Source organism: Neopelma chrysocephalum, unplaced genomic scaffold (assembly GCF_003984885.1).
Source record: "Neopelma chrysocephalum unplaced genomic scaffold, ASM398488v2 Primary Assembly neopelma1_85, whole genome shotgun sequence".
Taxonomy (NCBI): Eukaryota; Metazoa; Chordata; class Aves; order Passeriformes; family Pipridae; genus Neopelma; species Neopelma chrysocephalum.
In genome coordinates this window covers 3,747,576-3,765,229 of record NW_020897747.1, presented here as the reverse complement: position 1 = coordinate 3,765,229, position 17,654 = coordinate 3,747,576, and the positions used below count along the sequence as shown (strand labels likewise).

The 17,654-nt window shown below is 44.3% G+C and overlaps 1 protein-coding gene across 10 annotated transcripts in view; it reads left to right on the top strand.

Moving 5' to 3' along the window:
* Positions 1–407: 407 nt before the first annotated feature.
* Positions 408–17,654, top strand: part of HABP2 (hyaluronan binding protein 2) — a 33,324-nt gene continuing 16,077 nt past the window's right edge. For 3 of the 10 annotated variants that reach the window (XM_027692085.1, XM_027692084.1, XM_027692083.1), the window contains exons 1-8: positions 409–573; positions 8,503–8,539; positions 13,570–13,695; positions 14,780–14,887; positions 15,316–15,432; positions 15,785–15,904; positions 16,913–17,084; positions 17,515–17,603. In XM_027692085.1, the coding sequence (XP_027547886.1) occupies positions 493–573; positions 8,503–8,539; positions 13,570–13,695; positions 14,780–14,887; positions 15,316–15,432; positions 15,785–15,904; positions 16,913–17,084; positions 17,515–17,603 (850 nt within the window). In that variant the 5' untranslated portion in view covers positions 409–492. The other 7 variants (XM_027692090.1, XM_027692091.1, XM_027692086.1 and 4 more) reach the window with 7 other exon arrangements.

Genomic DNA, 17,654 nt, shown 5'->3' with positions numbered 1-17,654 from the left:
TATTAAAAAGAAAGATTACAGGTTCTCATATTAGTGGACAAATACTGGACAACATGGTCTGTGTATGTCTGAAATCTAGAAAATAATAAAAAAGCACACTTTTATATTTTTTAAAATTGTATACTAGATCTCACTATCTAGATCTATACTAGATCTCACTATTTTTCAGGTGGGAGAGAAGTTAAGCCTGATTCATACTTTTTTTTCCAATTGATAATAATAGTTGAAAGATTATTCTAATACAAGGGAAATGTATGTTTTCATTGTTAATTTGTACCATTCCCATCTGACACTTACTGATTTGAAACATTTGCCAGCAATCAATGCAATGATTATCTGGACAGGATGCATTTATTTGATCAGGACAATTTGTTGAACATTAAACAATATTTGAAGCACGGTTAATTATTTGCACTGAATTAGCTCACCCTCAAGACTGTGGTTTGTCTGACAAAACTTAGGCAAGAAGAAGAAGCTAATTTCAAGAAAAAAATGAGCATAAGGATGGTTAACAGTGCTTTGGCCCTTCAGGTTCTCCCATTGGCCATTCTCCTTGGGACCACACATTTGTGCGTGAGTATGTTTTTACACTGCTTTTCTTTCCATGGCCAGCTCTGCTCTGTGCTGAGCCCTGCCCAGGCAGTTACAGCACTTAGTGGAGTATCCCTATTTCAGGACACTGAGGTACCCAAGTAAACGCAGCATAACAGGGAAGCCCTATGGTTTTTTGGAGCAGACATCTACAGTGTCAAGGAATGGCTCATCTGGGTACAATCAGCTCAGTGGCCACTCCACTCCCAGGGGTGTGCAGTGGGGAGTACAGTCACTCCCCCAGCCCTGGGCACTAAGAAATGCTCCAAAACCCTGGGCTGTTGCATGGGCAGCTCAGCTTAGAATCACAGAATGTTTTGGATTGGAAGGGACCTTAAAGATCGTCTAGTTCCAGCTCCCTGTGCTGTGGGCAGGGACATCTTCCACTTGAGTAGGTTGCACAGAGCCCCTTCCAGCCTGGCTTTGAATGTTTCCATGGGTAGGGCATCCACCATCTCCCTGGGTAACCCCTGCCAGTGTTTCACCACCCTCACCATAAAAATTTTCTTCCTTGTATCTAGTCTTCATGATAAACGGACTAAATATCAGATTATTGCCTTGGCAGTTTTGCAAACTCTTCTGTCAAAGGTGAAATTTCCCCCAGCCATATGTCTTGGATGATTGAATTATCATTGCCACTAATGTGGGAGGAAGGCTAGTGGCAAAATATTCAGCACAGCTAGACATGGCCAGAGCTCTACTCAGGCAGGGCTTGATATACTTCCCCAAATCTATTCATCTCCTCTTAAAAGAAGACTGGAAGAATGACTTGTAACCAAAGGAAAGTTAAAAGTCACTTTTTAAAAAATTCTTTTGTTCTTCCAAGCATGGGGATCAAGTAGATTTTCTCATGAAGGAATCTGAAGTTCTTTAAAACAACTACTTTCTTAGTGACATTTGCCATGTGTGCAGGTTCACATTTACTGAAATATGTTGCAAAAATTCAGATGTTGACAGGTTAAGATTGAGTTCTTTGGGAAAAACACATAGTGAGGGGCTTTAATAGGTTATAGATCTTTTTGAAGAGATCGGTGAATTGGAGATCAGTGATTTTAGTAACACAATAGAGTAATTATTAACTAGTGTCTACTCTGTCAGCGCTTGGTCCAGCAGTACATGAAGCAGCTTACTGAGGGGATCAGTTCTAGGGTAGTTCAATGCCAGTTTACAGACATTGTCAGAACCCAATCTAATATAAATAAGCTCATAATGAATTGGCTGTGTTAATTCATGCTCAGTGAAGAAGATGTACAGACAGTCTTAGACAACATGAAGTCTTGCACAGGTTTTTCCTAACTAGTCCTAAGTGTTAGGTTGATTCATTAGCTTTGACGATCCTAATCTAACTTTGCCCTAAATATTGCTGTAGAAAATGTAGTGTATATCTCCCCCCAACCCTGAAAATTCATTAACATTGCTAAAATGCATAAGCAATTCTGCTGTCACTGAAAGCAGCACGACAGAATATTCAGCAGGCTAGTTTTTAATAAAACATGCTTTTTCTTCATAATTAATATAACAAGGTTTTCTGGCTTAGCACTTGGCATGGATCCCAGGAAAAAAAAAAAAAGAGGGGAATGAGTTGCCGTGATGTGACCATTGCATGACAAACAAGTTATGGGAGGACATTTTTGCCTTAATGATTTGTCCCAAAGAAAAAGTTGCACTGAAATAGTTTGAACGAAAAAATAATAGATTTTGCACTTTGCTGAAACCATGGAAAACAGTCTCAATTACTATTTCCATCTTATCCCAAAACTATCTATCTTCATCATTTTTATTTGAATCAGGAGTTTTTATACACACAGATTAACAAATATTATTGGTGAAATATAGCAGAAGTCAAACAAAGGTTTAAGCAGTAACTCATTTTGAGTCAGTCAAAACACTCAGACACTCAGGGATCTGGTGGGTTTGGAGCAGAACCCTAAGGCAAAAATTTCCATTCAGTTCTTTCATATTACCTGAGGATAAACTGATTTCACCTGTATGAATCCAAACTATTGCCATAAAAGGCATAAAGCTGCATGGTGAGTGCAAGTGAGAACAAATTTAGTCCTTTATTTTAGCATATAAGATGCAAGCACACCAAAGACTGTCTTCAGACATGGCAGGTCTTCTCTCATGGTTGGTTTTTTTTCCTACCTGTCATCTCACTTCTGCTCAGCAAGACACTGTAGTACAAATGTTCCTACTCGGGCTAGAGAAATCTGGAACAGGACAAGACCAAGCTGGATCCCCCAACACATCGGTGTAAATCAACAGGTGTTCAGATCAGGCTTTTTCCTTGTATCAGAGTTCTCTGCAAACTCAAACACCTCCGGCAGCAAGAAGGAAGACTTGCAAGGGACAGGGTAGAATTTTTTGAAACTTCAAAAAATTGTTGTCGGCTTAGTTGTGATGGAAAGTGTTTTGAAGTCACTAGCCACGCCCAGTGCAATAACCAAGAGCACTTAGCAGAAAAAACAGATGAAAGTATCACATTAAGATCAAACAATTGCCAAAAAACTTATCAACAGTGCCTATCTCTTGCCTGGCCCACAGCAAGCAGGAAACTGTTACCAGCAGTGCAGGTCCTTCCTTGCCTCAGGTGCTTGGAGACCAACATTTTAGGCTGTCCCAAAGTCAGCACTGTCTGATATCTTTTCCTACCCCCCAGTGGATCTATTCTTGTAGAAAACTCCCACTTTTTCTCCCCTCACCCTCACTCCAGGACTGCACTTCTCACACAGGGCGTCCACTGTGTTGAGAACCGATCACTGTGAAGAGAAGTGAATGCTGTCAGGCCCGTCTCGGTTTGTGGCCCATCAGGTGTGATACCCTTCTGCAGTGCTCGCCTAAATTTGCCTGATGCAGCAGGAAAGCAACAAAGCCCTGGGAGCGCCCCCAGCTAATTTTGCACCGTGCTCTCAGAGAGGGAAGCGTTCAGCGCTGACCCCCGAAGGCAATCAGCTTATGCCCTGCAGCATGCAGGTTGATATCCCGTGTAACTAAAGGGACTTAATGACTTTGCATAAGCTTTAAGTCTAGCAGTATAACCTGCATTCCCAGCACTGGCTGCAGAAGTGTTTGATAGCGCAGCGCACTCGTGTTAGTGTGACAGGCTGGCTCCTGCAGCCCCCTGACACAGATTTTGTAGCTTCCCCTTGCTGTGGCATCCAAGGCTGACCCCATTTCTCGCGGGAGCACGAGCACACCTCACCCACCAGTGAGCAGGTTTAAAAACAACCCGCTGCTACCAGGCCACCTCTCACAGTGCAAAGATTCATTTGAAAACTTTGATCTCTTGAAAAATAGGAGCAGGTAACTCCTGAGCGGAGAACCAAGCTGGTTTCAGCAGCACCTCTGAGGGATCTTGCTTTTTTTCCTGGATCCCTGTGGTTTTTTGTATCAGGTACTATCATGGGAAAGGTTCACAATTAAATAAGCAGCAAAATAAAGGCTTTAAATGTGAACCTCTCTAGGTACCCTGGGACCAGTTGATAAGGACACATCATTTACTGAGGCATACATTGCAGCTCAGTGTGGAAGTAGGAGATGTCTTGTTAGCAGAGAGGTGAAGAAGTCAGAGGTTTTGGTGGAATCCTTTCAGAGAATGGTTTCCCAGGCTAAAACTACAACATATGTTGCATGTGTGCTCCAGATGATAGTATGCCCTGTTTTCATTATACTGCAACCATGGCCTTGGCTGAGAAACACAATGTCATTGCTGGAAAAGCCACTTTCCCTTGAAGTTCAAAGACTGTCACTACCCAAGATGGTTGCAGGCAAAAATCTGGCCGATCGTAAGAGCATCAGAACTGTCGATTCCCTCCTCCTTTGGCAAGCAGCCCAGACAAAGGTTCTTACTGAGAGCTGTCAGTGGGATCAAGGGGTTCACTACGAGAAGGCAGTAGTTATGTCTGCCCTCGTGGCTCCTTCATGCCTGATGTCAGTTCTGGATGGAAGTTGAACAAATATACATCTTCATTCTCCAGTTCAACCCCATCCCACCTCCTTCTTGGCTGCAAAGCTGTGACTGCACAGGTGAACAAATGAAAGTGTGATCTTTGTTATTCTGCCATGGAGGCCACTTCACAACAAGTTGCAGGAGAATTTGCAGGGCTTAATGCAAATAAGTGAATAGGCCAATTCCTACTAATGTAGTTTAATGTTTGAAATCCTGTAGTGCTTTGTTACAAAGTGTGTGCATCTGTAGAGGTAGTTTTCACCTCTCTCGCTAGTCTGTCATACCAGCTTGAGTAGCTACACTCTTTTCTCTGGAATTCTTTTGCACACATGTAAATTCACAGCCTAACCCTGGGCTGTCACCTTTTTGCTCTCTTTCTCCACCTGCTTTTTTTTTTAATTTTTCATTTTTATTGTAATAAGGGGTAGCAATGTACCCAAGATACAGCAAACAGTTCAACTGCAGAATGCCCTTGGCAGCTGTAAATAATTTCCCTTGAATTTGGGGTCAAATCTTCCTGGGTTTATTCACATAGAATTGCCAGAGATTAACTGGGCATTTTTGTCTGAGAAAGAACCACAGAATTCTGTCCTGAGATGAAGAAAGCTCATGGTTCTGGCATTCCTGTTTGAAATCTATTACATTTCATTAGTCTCTCTTTCTTGAGCAGTTTTAATGGAAAAATTGAGAACATCATATATCTGCAATATTTAATCTTAGTACAAAGTCTATTTTGTAAAATTTTGATGGTTCCTTGGAGAAATTAAGTTTTTGTGAAGTGATAATCATTACAATGATGATAGACAACAAAGATCACGTGATATTAGGTTATTTTGAATTTCAGCCATTTTTTCACTATTTTTTCTAGAAGCCCTATAAATGTAATTGGTTCCACAGTCAGCAATGCACTGATACCCATATAAAATGTTTCTCCTAGCCTTTTTTTTTCAGGGTTTCTTTTTTATGAGCCTAAAGTAATAAAATTTAAAATTGCTCTGCAAATTCTTCCAGCTTTGTCCCTCATCTCTGCAGACCTTCTATGAACAGGATCCAGTGAATTTATTCCCTCTTGAGAGAGCACACAAAGTATCAGTGTCGAGCTGCAGCAAGGAGACTGTTTGGTGAAACCAGCTCCACAGCCTAATTTCTTCCCCCCCCCCCCCCCCCCCTTCACTCCTTTTGTTTGAATCTTGCTCCGTGTTGGGCTTAGTGTTGCACCTCGTCAGAAGGACAAGATCCTCCTCTGCTGGCCATGAGCAATACGGCACTGCAGGCAGCAGGCCCTGCCTTCACTGCCCCTGCCTGCACCACCTCCTGCAGCCCCCTCCTGCCCCCGCGCCGAGCACCTCTCTTAACAATCTCCTTTCGCATCCCATATCCAACACCTTGCATCACAAATCCTACATCCCGCACCCCCCCATGATGCAGAGGAAGGGGATAGCTCCAGCAGACAGGAGGGACGGAGGTGGGCTCTGCACACTGCCATGGCATGCTTAGTGCCAGGAGCCAAAAGGCTAAAATTTGGCCCTATGCTGGCTAGTGGGGACAAAAATGCTTGAAAACCAGTGTGGTCCACTGGACCTCAGGAGGTAGGAGAAAACTCTCCATGCTGAGAAGTCAGCTCTGCCCAAGGTTTTGTCCTCTGCTGCAGCTTGTGACAGGCACACAAGGAGGGAAAGCTGCAGCACAAAATAAGATACAGGAGCCTTACAGTAAGGATTGTATTTAACTCTTTGGCACTCCATGCTGGGTGCTCCAGGAGCTTTTGTTCCCAGTAACATTTGTGCTGTGTCAGCAGATAGAGGCTTTCATCCAAAAGCAGGAACCAAAATCTGGGACTCAGCCACCCTGGAGTCCAAGCCACTGCCTGCTCTGACAGATGTTATTGGAAACCTGCACATTGTCTCGGGTAGCAGCTTACTGCAAGAGAGAGTTTAGGGTATCTGCCCTTTTGCAGTCAGCTGTGCCCGTGCTTGGACAGGAGGGGCAGGTGGGTCACCTGGAAAAGAAAGTAGTGTAGCGAAGGGCTACATCTTTCATCTTTCTTATTTCCTTGGGGTGTGAGCATTGTGAGACTGCTATCTCTGCTCTTCAGCTGGGGAAACTGAGGCACGGAAAAGTGTGATGCAGTCGTGTCCTGCATCTCTCTCAGCCTGGGCTGAAATCCTCTGACATTCCCCTGGGGTACCAAGGGCTGCCCTGAGTGCAGGGATAAGCTGAATAAAGTCAAACCCTTCAGATCCAAAGCCTTTCCACCCCCACCAGGCAAACAGCACAACAGGGCAGCGCAGAGAGCGGAGGGAGGGAGATGAAATGTTTCTTGCTTTATCCTGCTTCCTTGTTCTTTGTTTCATCTATTTCTCCAAAAGAAAGGAGTACACTTGCAGGGTTTTTTTGGCCTGTTTATGGATGAACACTACCACTAATTGTAAATGGAGCAATTAGACCTTTGCTTTATATAGTCTCCGTCGGGGTCTGGCAAAGGATCTGACAAACGCTGTACCTGCACTCAAGAAACATATACACCAAGGACAGAGCTTTTACAGCCTTCTCATTTACCATCATCTCTGCACTCATTCGGGGGGGTGATTGTGTGAGGATGTGTCCTTCCAGCTGCAAAGGATTTAGTTTTGTATGTGTGTGGCTCACTTAAATGCACCTGGGAAGGGGCTCAGCTGAGTGGTTCAGGGGACATTGCTCTCATTAAAGTCGGTGGGAAGGGGGGAGCTGGAGTGTCTGTTCTTCCTGCCTCAAACACAAGAGGGATACAAACGTGCCTGAAGGAAAAACTCATTTATATATTCCAGATAATATTCACAAATGTGAATTCTGAGCCTTTTTTTGTTCTGTTCCTTATTCGTTGCTTCTGATTCATTTGTTCTTAGCCACAACCAGTGTTATCTGAGAATGTCTTTCTTCTATATATAATGTACAACTAAACAGGGCATATATTTACAGTTAATTGTATCTGTAGCAATGCATAGGTGCACATAAAAATTGTGTATGTATGCTGTCTTTATTATGGCTGCTAAATTGGAAATATGTTTTCTTCAAAAAAATCATGTGAAGGATGAAGAATAGCAGCTCCAAATCTCCTTCTTTACACCACTGTTAGCATGTGTATCCTCTCTGCAGGCAGGTAATCCTGTCTGCAGCTGGGATTTAAAACAAGAGGGAAAGCAAACGGAAATTGTCATGCTGGGGATACGTCCTGGTGCAGAGTCACTGTGTCTCCTTTCAGACAAACCTCACTCGCACTCTTCAAAGATTGAGAGCTGTTTTCCGTCGTCTTCTGTTCCCTTTTGTTGCTTGCCCTTGACCATGAGCCAAACCGGAAAGGCTGGAGCCTCATGTCCGAGGTTCAACACATGGCATTTTCCTAATGGCAAGCACCAGAAATATTCTCCTGCATACAAAAATCCAAAAATCTGTAGGCATCAGGCTGTAGACAGCCTTCCAGCTCAGGGGTCCAGATCCCACTGCTGCACCAGGCATAAGCTTCTAGGCCATGCTGCAGTGCCAGACCTCCACTCTACTGTGTCCTGACATGTCCCAGCCTCCAGCTTTGTCAGCCAGCTAGAGTGTGGCCCCTGTCAGCATTTCAGAGAAGCTGGACAAACAGCCCATGTTGTCATCACTTCGTAAGCTAAGAGGCAATTTAACTCATTCAGGACAGGTTTGCCCCCAAGCAGACCAGCCCAGCAGCTTGGGCTGTGTGCTTAGGAAGCCAGACATCCCACGTTGATTGTTGACATTTTGTTAATCTTTTGAAAGAGCTCTTAAAACCCAGTCCAGTTAGCTCCAAAGTGGGGAACAGCCTTATCTGGATGTCCTGCACTAGGGGCAAACAGAAACTTTGTACTGTAAGCAAAGCTCTGCGTTGGCTTTTGGTTTTTTTCAGAAACTTTTTTTTTTCAGAAACAAAAACTTTTGGTTTTTTTACCCTTTATTATCTCACGCAGGCTTCCCAAGTTTCCCTCTGGGTCCACCAATTGCAAGGTAAGTGGTTTCAGTTTCTTCTTTATAACTTCTGAGTACAAAACTTAAAGGCTGGCAACTTGGTTCATCAAGAGCCTCCACTAATGCCCAGTGCTGAATTTTACTAACTTCATCCAGAGCCTTGCTGAGCTTAAAGTAAGACCTGTGTAGAAAATCTGTTTACCTTTGGACAAGTAATATGGCAAGCACTTTCAGACATGCATAGGTTCTCTACGTGCAGGAGACAACGCTGCATCATGTCCCCACTAGGAGTGTGTCTGGCACGCTGGAGCCCAAAACAGAGGTACAGCAGCAATACCAATGAGCAGCTGATCATGGGATTCTCCTAGATCACACCTGCAACTCTCAGTTCTGTTCCAAGACAGGACTTTTCTGCAACTCTGTGCCTTCATGTGCTTTGGGGACCTGTGAGTGACACAGTGGGTGATGGACTGGAGGAGAAGTCATGGTGCTGGGATGCAAACCTCGCAGAAGTATAAGCAAAGAGCCTAGTTGTGGATGAAAACTAAAGGTCAAATAAATGAAAGTTGACTTTCCCTTGCAGCTTACAACTAACTGTGGAACTTATTTCTGCAAGGCTCTGTCCAAAGTGCAGGAAGGTTCAAAAAGTGTTTACTAGCCTGTGCAAGTAAAACAATCATTAAAGGCTAATATTTAAAAATCACTAAATAGCATTACAATGTTGATAAGGGAAAAGCTGTGATGATTGTTGTGTGAGGATGCGTAAATCGTGTGAGGATTTGTACACCCTTTTGCAGCCTACTTGGTCTATGTAGAAGAACTATGGTTTTATTGATAAGTTTAGTATTTTTGCAGGTAAGCCCAGGTCCTCCTTTTCTTGATTACAGTGGATCTTACATCTGAGTTTATAATGTATATCTAATGAAGTATTACATTAATTTTGTTCATTATTCTGCAAAAAAAGAGTGTGGGGTTTACTATGTGCTCGTTATCCATCTGCATTCCTGTTCATTCCAGTGGCATTTTGGCTTTCAGATCAAACTTGGAAGTCCAGAAACCTTCTAGCTCCTACAGCAGTGCTTCTTTCCCCAAATCAAGGCTGCTGTTCTAACATATGTGTAGAAAACAAATTTCTGAATCATTTGTGTGTCTGAGCTCAACATTTGACTTCTGCAAATATTTGGCCCTAGAGTCATACACTTGACTTCAGGGTTTGCACACCTGTTTACACACAAGTTTGCAGCCTTGTGCAAGCTGTTTGATTTGCTTTTTAACGGTAGAGTATCCCTTTCACCATCTCTCAGTTCATTCCCTCCCTTGTGGTGTACAGTCCTTACATCTGTCCCTCCACTGTACCTACTCTCTTGCACTCTCCATCCCCCTGCAAGTCTCCACTCCTTCAGCCATCATGGTCCACCTTCACCCAGCATCCATCCCTCTGAGGGAAATGGTGCTGCAAAACTCCTTTTAAGTAACAACCACAAAACTATTTGAAAGGCTTCTTGGCTTCGTTGTTAGCTGGTCTCCCTTCTGTCTGAAGCTGCAGATACTCCCAGCCACAGCCTGCTCAGAAGGGAGGAAATACTATGAGGTCTCATCTCTGCAGAAGTAAATGGGGAATATCTCATTATTTAAAATATAGTCAGGATTTCAGCCTCATAAAAATAACACTGCAATAACCTCAGAGTTGGAGACAAAAAGTATTTAGAGAGGTGGTAGGAAAAGTCATCCTGCTTAAATTAGGCCAGATTTCAGTCAGTCCCCAGAGGTTCAGAGAGCTTGAATAAATGGTGGGTACTTTCTGGCGCTCTTGATGTGTGTTGGCAATAGGCTTTAACTCTGCACATCACTCATCTTGACAACTGCAGTCCAACAAAGTTACCTCGCAATTCAGGTCACCCGATGGCATCCTAATGCATCACTTTCCCACTCGGAACATTAGTCATGACTTGATCCAGTGAAGGTTTTGAAAACAGTGTGACTGCCAACGTTGAGATATCTGTTCTCTTAGTAACAGAGAGCTTGTGTAAGCTAATGAACAAGGGGATATTGATCAGAAATCCATTGCTTGATTGACAGCTCTTGGCAATATGAAAAACTGCAGATAAAAGCTTGAGCAGTTTAAAAGATCACCCAGACCTCAAAGCTGATTTGAAGCTTTAAAAGTCAATCTCTGTCTATCAATTATGGGGGGATTTTTTGTACTACACAGAGGAAAGTTATTCTTTGAAAATTTGCATGCAGGATGTCTAATTTAATTTCATGTAATAGTCACATTGCAGTGACAAATGTCAGATCACTGCTTTTTTAAAGCATGTTAAGGTTTTCCAGCACTTACAAAGAATGAGCACTCTGATTTAGTAATATGTTTAAATCAACCAGTGTATCAGACTTCGTGCTTTAATTATGTGCTTAGATAAAAAAAATGTTGTTTTTACTTTACTAAACCTATGGCTTGTTATGAATAATTAAAAAAATGGAATGGGAGCACTTCTTAAATAAGAGATGTGGAAGCCAAATAGTTATTTAGTGTCAGAGCAGTGATAAATAAGAAGACATCTTTTACTTTGGTGTCATATACCCAAGTTAGGGTTTTCTGGTCTTTGTTTTTCATTGTTTTGTGCAGCTGGAGAGGACACAGTAGCTGGGAGATGGGAAGCATCACTCATGTGACCTCTAGAAGTTATATCTGTTTCACAGTTTCATAAAGAGGGATGATGATGGAGAAAGCAGGGACACTGGTCATTTCTCAGATCTGCTGCGCTCTCACGTCACCTTGGCTGGTCTCCAGGGCAGTCCCTTCAGCTTCTCGATTCCCACTATCCACGTGGGGGCCAGGGTATCCAAAAGTGTTTGCTGATTACTTCTGAGCCCTTTCCACACACATCCGTAACACCATGACTTGATCATAAAGTCTCTTGAAATGGTAATTTGCCAGTCCATGAGGGGACTGCTCAGTGCCACCTGTTTGACCTCAGCCCTGGCCACCTGAAATGGTTCTGCTTGAGGGGTGCTGGAGGCCAAACTGCCCTAAGATATGCAACAGCCTGTCCCAAAACTGCCCCGTCAAAGTGGGAGGTTGTGCTTCTCCATGTCTCAGAGCCACTAGAAGCAGACGTCTTGCAAAACCTGAATTACATCCTAGCCAACTTGGGGTTTACTGCAGAAATGCACTTAAAAATATTCTATAATGTGTCAACAAGTAATTTCAGGAGTATTGTTAATAAATGATTAATCTGTTGCTAAGAATTTATGCCAATGTTACAAAATCAAGTGACAGTAATGTCATTTCTTAACACCATACTTGTACTAATGGTTTAAAAAACAGAGTAGATGATTCTACAATGGCTTAGCAATTTGTGCTCATTTGGGGCACTTATTTTTCCTCTGTTGATTCAAGACAGTCCTCTCCAGCCTCTGTAAAGCATGCTGGCGTATTTGCAGTCTGCTTTTGGCAGCCATAACTCCTCTCTTCATCCTTCATAATTTCTAGCAGATATATTTTTCCTCAAAAAGGGCTACCCCATCCTTCAGAATACTTCTTTAAAGCATCTGTGGAAGAAAAGCCAACATGCCCCACTAAGATTCTGAAAATAAACAAGAGAAACAAAATCAGACTCCTTCAGACACTTCCCTCAAACTCCAGTTGTTTGCAAAATCTCTTCTCCAACAAAGTGAACTTGCAGGCTGTATTTCAGGCAAAACTTCCTTTTTGTTTTTCTTTCTTAACTACATCACATTAAATTTAATTTTGTTCACTGTAGACAATGTCCTTATCTTCCAGCAAGATCCTTCTGTTCCTCAGCAAGGCATACACTTCTGCAACACTTGCACATAGTCAAGACTCGGCTCCTGTGGAAATAATGAGCTGAGGAAAAGGAGTCTTGACTTGACATAGCAATAAATGAGGTGAAACTTTCCTCCTTTTTTTTTTTTTTTTTTTGGTGAGAAACGAGAGTTGGCATGTAGGAAAAAAAAAAGAAGAAAAAAGAGAGTTCTATTTTAATATGAAATATAAAACACCCATTGTACAAACGTGGAATTTCTTTCTTTTTTTCAGAAGCAAAGAAAGAATAAAGATAAAGGCTGCAAGTGAATGAATGAGGAGAGAAAACTAAGATAATGCAGTCGATAATCAGTTCAAGGCAGAGCATTATCCATGGGGCCATCGGTCCAGCCCTAGGGAAGAGCTTTTTAAAATGTCTCTGTGCGTAGCTTAGCTTTGCTCATTACCATACCTTGTCTTTGAAACACTGGAGTGGCTTCCATCGACAACAGCTGTACCTGTGCAAGGAGCTGCCAGCCCACTTTAATCAAACGATCCCCCCAGCGCAGCCAGCAAAGCTGCAGGTCCCAGCAGGCTCCCGTGAGGACACTGGCTTCTGGTGGCTGCGGGCTGGCGGGGGCGAGGATCGGCTCCTCAGCACATGTCTGCTGCGCCAGGCCCTCACTCCTTGAAGGGTGTTTTGTGGGCAAGGAGTCACACAGACATGCAGGTGCCTCAGGCTCCCCATCCCCCCTGATTGCCCTTGGAATGGGACTCTGTGTCCCCACACGCAGGAGGCACCCGTGTGCAGGGGAGAGTCTTGCCTCATGCTGGACAAAGAAAACCCCTTCTTCTTGTAGAAATCTGAATCTCCTTCTCTCACTGCACTGGTACCAGCCTCAACATCTTCTCTGGCTGTGCTGCCACATGAGGAGCTCCTTAAGCCTATGCCTGCAGAGCCCCAGTCTGCATCCCCTCTGGGGCATCCCAGCTGCCACCTCAGGAGACAGCTGAGCAGCCAGGGACCCAGTGCCCTTCCAGAGGGCCAGGGAGGGCAGTACTGGGGCCAGTGGTGCTCAGGGTGCCCATGCTGGGCTCTAGGTGAGCTCTGCCTATGCCAAAGAAGAGCTGAATGACACCTTTGGTCCTCAAGATGATGTAGTCTCTAGACCCACCAACATCCCAAATGAGCTGAAAGAGATAAGGACTGTCCATCTCAGGGAATAACTTCTTTTATACCTTATCTCCTTCCAACAGTTTTGATTCCTCTGTTCTTTCACCCTCTTCTCACCCTTCCCTGCAGACAAGGATGATGACTTTGAATACTATGACTCCACGGAACAGGAGCAGGAACCCAGCCTCCAGCACCATTCCTGGGAGAAAGTGAGCTTTATTGAGACATCTACAGTTGACTTCTTTACCATGCCAGGTACCTCTGAGGGGTGGGCAGGGAAGCAAGGAAGGGGTAAAATCCCAACCCTGAGCTCGCAGTGTGAGTGTGGCAGGTCTCGGCTGCCAGCCTGCTCTCGAAATGCCTGCATCAAAGGGATGAGTTAGGAGGATCATTTGCAGTGTTCTTCTTTGTATTTCTCTTGTAAGGAGCCTGTGTTTTATCTCCAGGTTTCACAGGATGGATTGTGATCATGCAGAACATTTCTGATTGCTACTACAAAAAAGCACAGGCTTATTTGTCTATAGACACTGTAAGATGTAATTGCTGTTTTCATGGGATATATGTTCTGTATTTATGCTGGGAACCAAATGTAGAGCAGGTTTTTTTTTTCCTTCTTTTATCAGTTGCAGGATTTTTTTCTTTTCTTTTTCTGTTTTGCCAAACTTCAGGAGAACAGGAAAGGATCCTCAAGATTGCTCAGGAAACACAAAAGGCGAGACAGGGAAGTTGCCCGTAACATTCCCTGAGTTATCCCCCACTACAAAGAAAGCAGAGCTTATATTTGACTGTCCCCATTATCAATTACTCCTGGCAGCCTGGAGTGCAGTGGGGAGGTTGAGCATGGTGTAAGGAGCAGTGTGCAAGTGACTCTCAGCAGGCACCTGCTCCCTTGAAGCAACACCCACTCAGGGGTATTGTAGAGTCTAATGGTGATGGATGGCTTTTCCAGGGGTAATTCAGAGCCGTGTTCCAAACAGAACAATACCAAATACAGATACCTCCAGACTAAGTGCGTGAAAGCAGACAGCCAGAGGCAATGCCGAAGAGGCAAATGTATCCCTGAGCAAAGAAAGGGGCTTGCCCCATTACAGCTCCATAACAGACATGGCAAAGGCAGTGGAGGAGCTGCAGATCCAAATCCATGAGCTGTTACAGCTTGCAATAAACTCTGCAGCAATTCACACCACTCCTGTGGCTGCTGAACTGATGCATAAGCACAGCACATGTTATACTGGATGCTGTACTGAGGAAGGCAGCCTTCTGCAGTCAGAAAATGCTAGAAGAAAAAGCAGGTGATGAAGGCTGAGAAGCTGAAAGATCTTCATCCTTACCTCTGCAGACCCATGCCTCTCTGACCCCTGCAAGAACGGTGGTAGGTGTGCATCCAGTGGAAGGGACTTCAGCTGTGCCTGCCCCAAGCCATATGGTGGGACCACATGTGAAAAAGGTAATGGCTCTTTGGCTAACTTACATTCTTTATTTTGGCAGTTAATGTTGCTATTACAGCTTTATAAACCCACTGTTTACTGGGCTGAGGGTTCTGACAGCCCACAGCAGTCATGTTCATAGATCTTACACTTAGTGCCTTATCCAGACCAAAGTATGTCTGAATAGCATCCAGTAAAATAGACTTCAGGAGTGTTGAGACTGCTCATCTATCCCCTGCCTGGTAGGTAGTGGGGAGCTCCTCATTGGTACCACAGATATTTTGCCATAAATACCATGAATATGAAGACAAATCGCAAGTCCACACCTGTCAAATGAAAGCTTCCTTGGGGCATCAGGAGAAAGCATCTTCCCATGATCCCTGCAAGGGCACAGTACTCGTGTACACACAAATGCTGATGAAGTACCTTGTGTCTCTGTTTTCCACAGTGGAGGACATGTGCCTGGACATGAACTGCCGCGTTGGTGACTGCCTGGTTCTATTAAGCCCGCCTTATTTTCGGTGCAGCTGTAAGCCTCCGTACAAGGGATCATTCTGCCAACGCTGTGAGCACTCAACAGGACACTGAGAGAATTGTGTTGGGGACAGTACCGTGGCCAGTCTGCAGTGGGAAATCCCTTGCAGCCCACTGCAGAGGGTGGTCCTGCCCTAGTCATGCAACCTGAGTCTGCTGCAGCTCCCACCCATGGGGCTGGCTAGTGATGAGTTATGGTTGGTTTGCAGGGTGGTGGTTCAGTCACTGGTAAAACACCCAGTGATATGCATTTTGCAAGACTTCATAAGAACTCAAAGTCAACAGGCTAAATGGGAGCTCTCTCCAGTTTCCATTGGGCATGCTAATGGCTGCATAGTGTTCAGCAGATTAACAAGGCTGTTCTGTGTTTTCCACATTGACAGCATCTAAGCAGTGCAGTCCAAACCCTTGCAAAAATGGAGGTACCTGCATACGGAACAGAAAGAGGTCAAAATTCACCTGTGAGTGCCCTGAACCTTTCAGAGGGAGATTCTGCGAGATCGGTATGTCACGGCTCCGGGGGCGGGGGTGGGGGAGAAGCCTCCAGACAGCCAGGGCTGGCTTCACCCTGCAGCCAGACTGACTGATGCTGTCACTGCTCCAAGTGCTTGACTACACCTGGGCACCGACGTCCTTGGGGAGAGGGTCGGAGGAAGAGGCTGACTTGGCAAAGGAGCTTGAAACAGTTCCCGTACCGGTGTTTTCCAGATGTGCTTTGGCAAGGTCCCACTTGGGTACCTTTGGCAAGGTACATAATGAGTGAGTGCACATTTCCCAGAGGTTGCATATGTCACATGGAGAAGAAATGCCAGGTTTTCCTTAAACACTTGAAATCTGATGTAGTGAAGATTAATGCCTGTGATTCCTCAGGCTGAGGGAACGGCTTCTGATGGGTGGCCAAGGGTATGGGATTACCCCAGCTTGCTGCATGGAGAGCCTTCTACCTCTGCAGCATCACTGTGGGCACCACACCCCACACAGGTTTCCAAGGAAAAGGATCTTTCTCTTTTAAAAGCTGATTGCACTTCAAACTCCATCAAACCCCATGTACCACTAAATGCTCCATGTTACAAGTGACTTTTCCTTCTCCTCACCTACAGGTTAGGTTCACAGCCCCATAACCTTCCTTTTAGCACATAATTTGCCCTGGCATGATAGCAGCAGTGTGCCCACTTCTGTGGGATCTGCCTAGTCCTACTTAGAACCAGTTCCTGCACAGGCCACTCGTGGAGAGATTCTGATTTGAAATTAAGATATCTCTTAACTGCTCAGTCTTTACCAAGCAAAGAGATTTTAGGCATTTGAAGTCAATCAAGCTAAAAGGTGGAAAAATGCTGGGACATTGATCTTATTTCTGGACTGTGTACAATAAGGAACATCATTACTTGGCCCAGTAGGTTCTTCTGATCCTCCATAAAATTAATGTAGGACAAAGAAAGCAAGGAAGAGAGACCACTTTGGTCAAAGAACAACACAAAAGTCATTTTCATATGAGAATTGTCTTCCTACAGGACCAGATGATTGTTATGAAGAGGACTCCTCTAACTACAGGGGAAGAGTGAATCAAGCAGTAGATGGCAGGACCTGCCTGAACTGGAATTCCCACCATCTCTTGGACTCCTCTTTTAACGCCTTTATGGAGGATGCTGACTTTTATGGCATTGGTGATCATAATTTCTGCAGGTAATATTTTGAAGAAGTAGCTGTAGAGGTCTGTATCAAAGAGACCACTGAGGGCAAACTGCTCATGAGTTTGACAAACTGATGGTGTTAAGATCTCACATCCTTCTAGACACTGCCTGTCTATAAAACAACAGAATGTTAGAGATGTCTTCTCTAACCATACTGATGTGCAGCTTCCTGAAGCAGCCCTTTTCTCTTTGAACCAGTCCCACAGTTTTCTTATGGTTAAGACAGGTATGGGGATAGTAATATGGAAGAAGGCCCCCCCTTTATCTCAAGCATCTTTGTCAAATCTTATGAAAGAGTATCTTTGGAAGTCCAGATCCTATGGGAGCATGAGGCTGCTCCCCTAAGCATCCTCAGCTCCTTCACTGGTTTCATGGAGATTTCCCCACTCCTGCTGGCTGATTCTCTCACCTGTTCCCTCCAGGAATCCTGATAAAGATGAAAAACCCTGGTGCTATGTCAGAAAAAATAAGGAAGTAGATTGGGAATTCTGTGATGTTTCACCCTGTTCAGGTAAAGAATTAGGAGTGAGCCACCCGGCAGTGTGTAGGTGGTCCAGAGGAG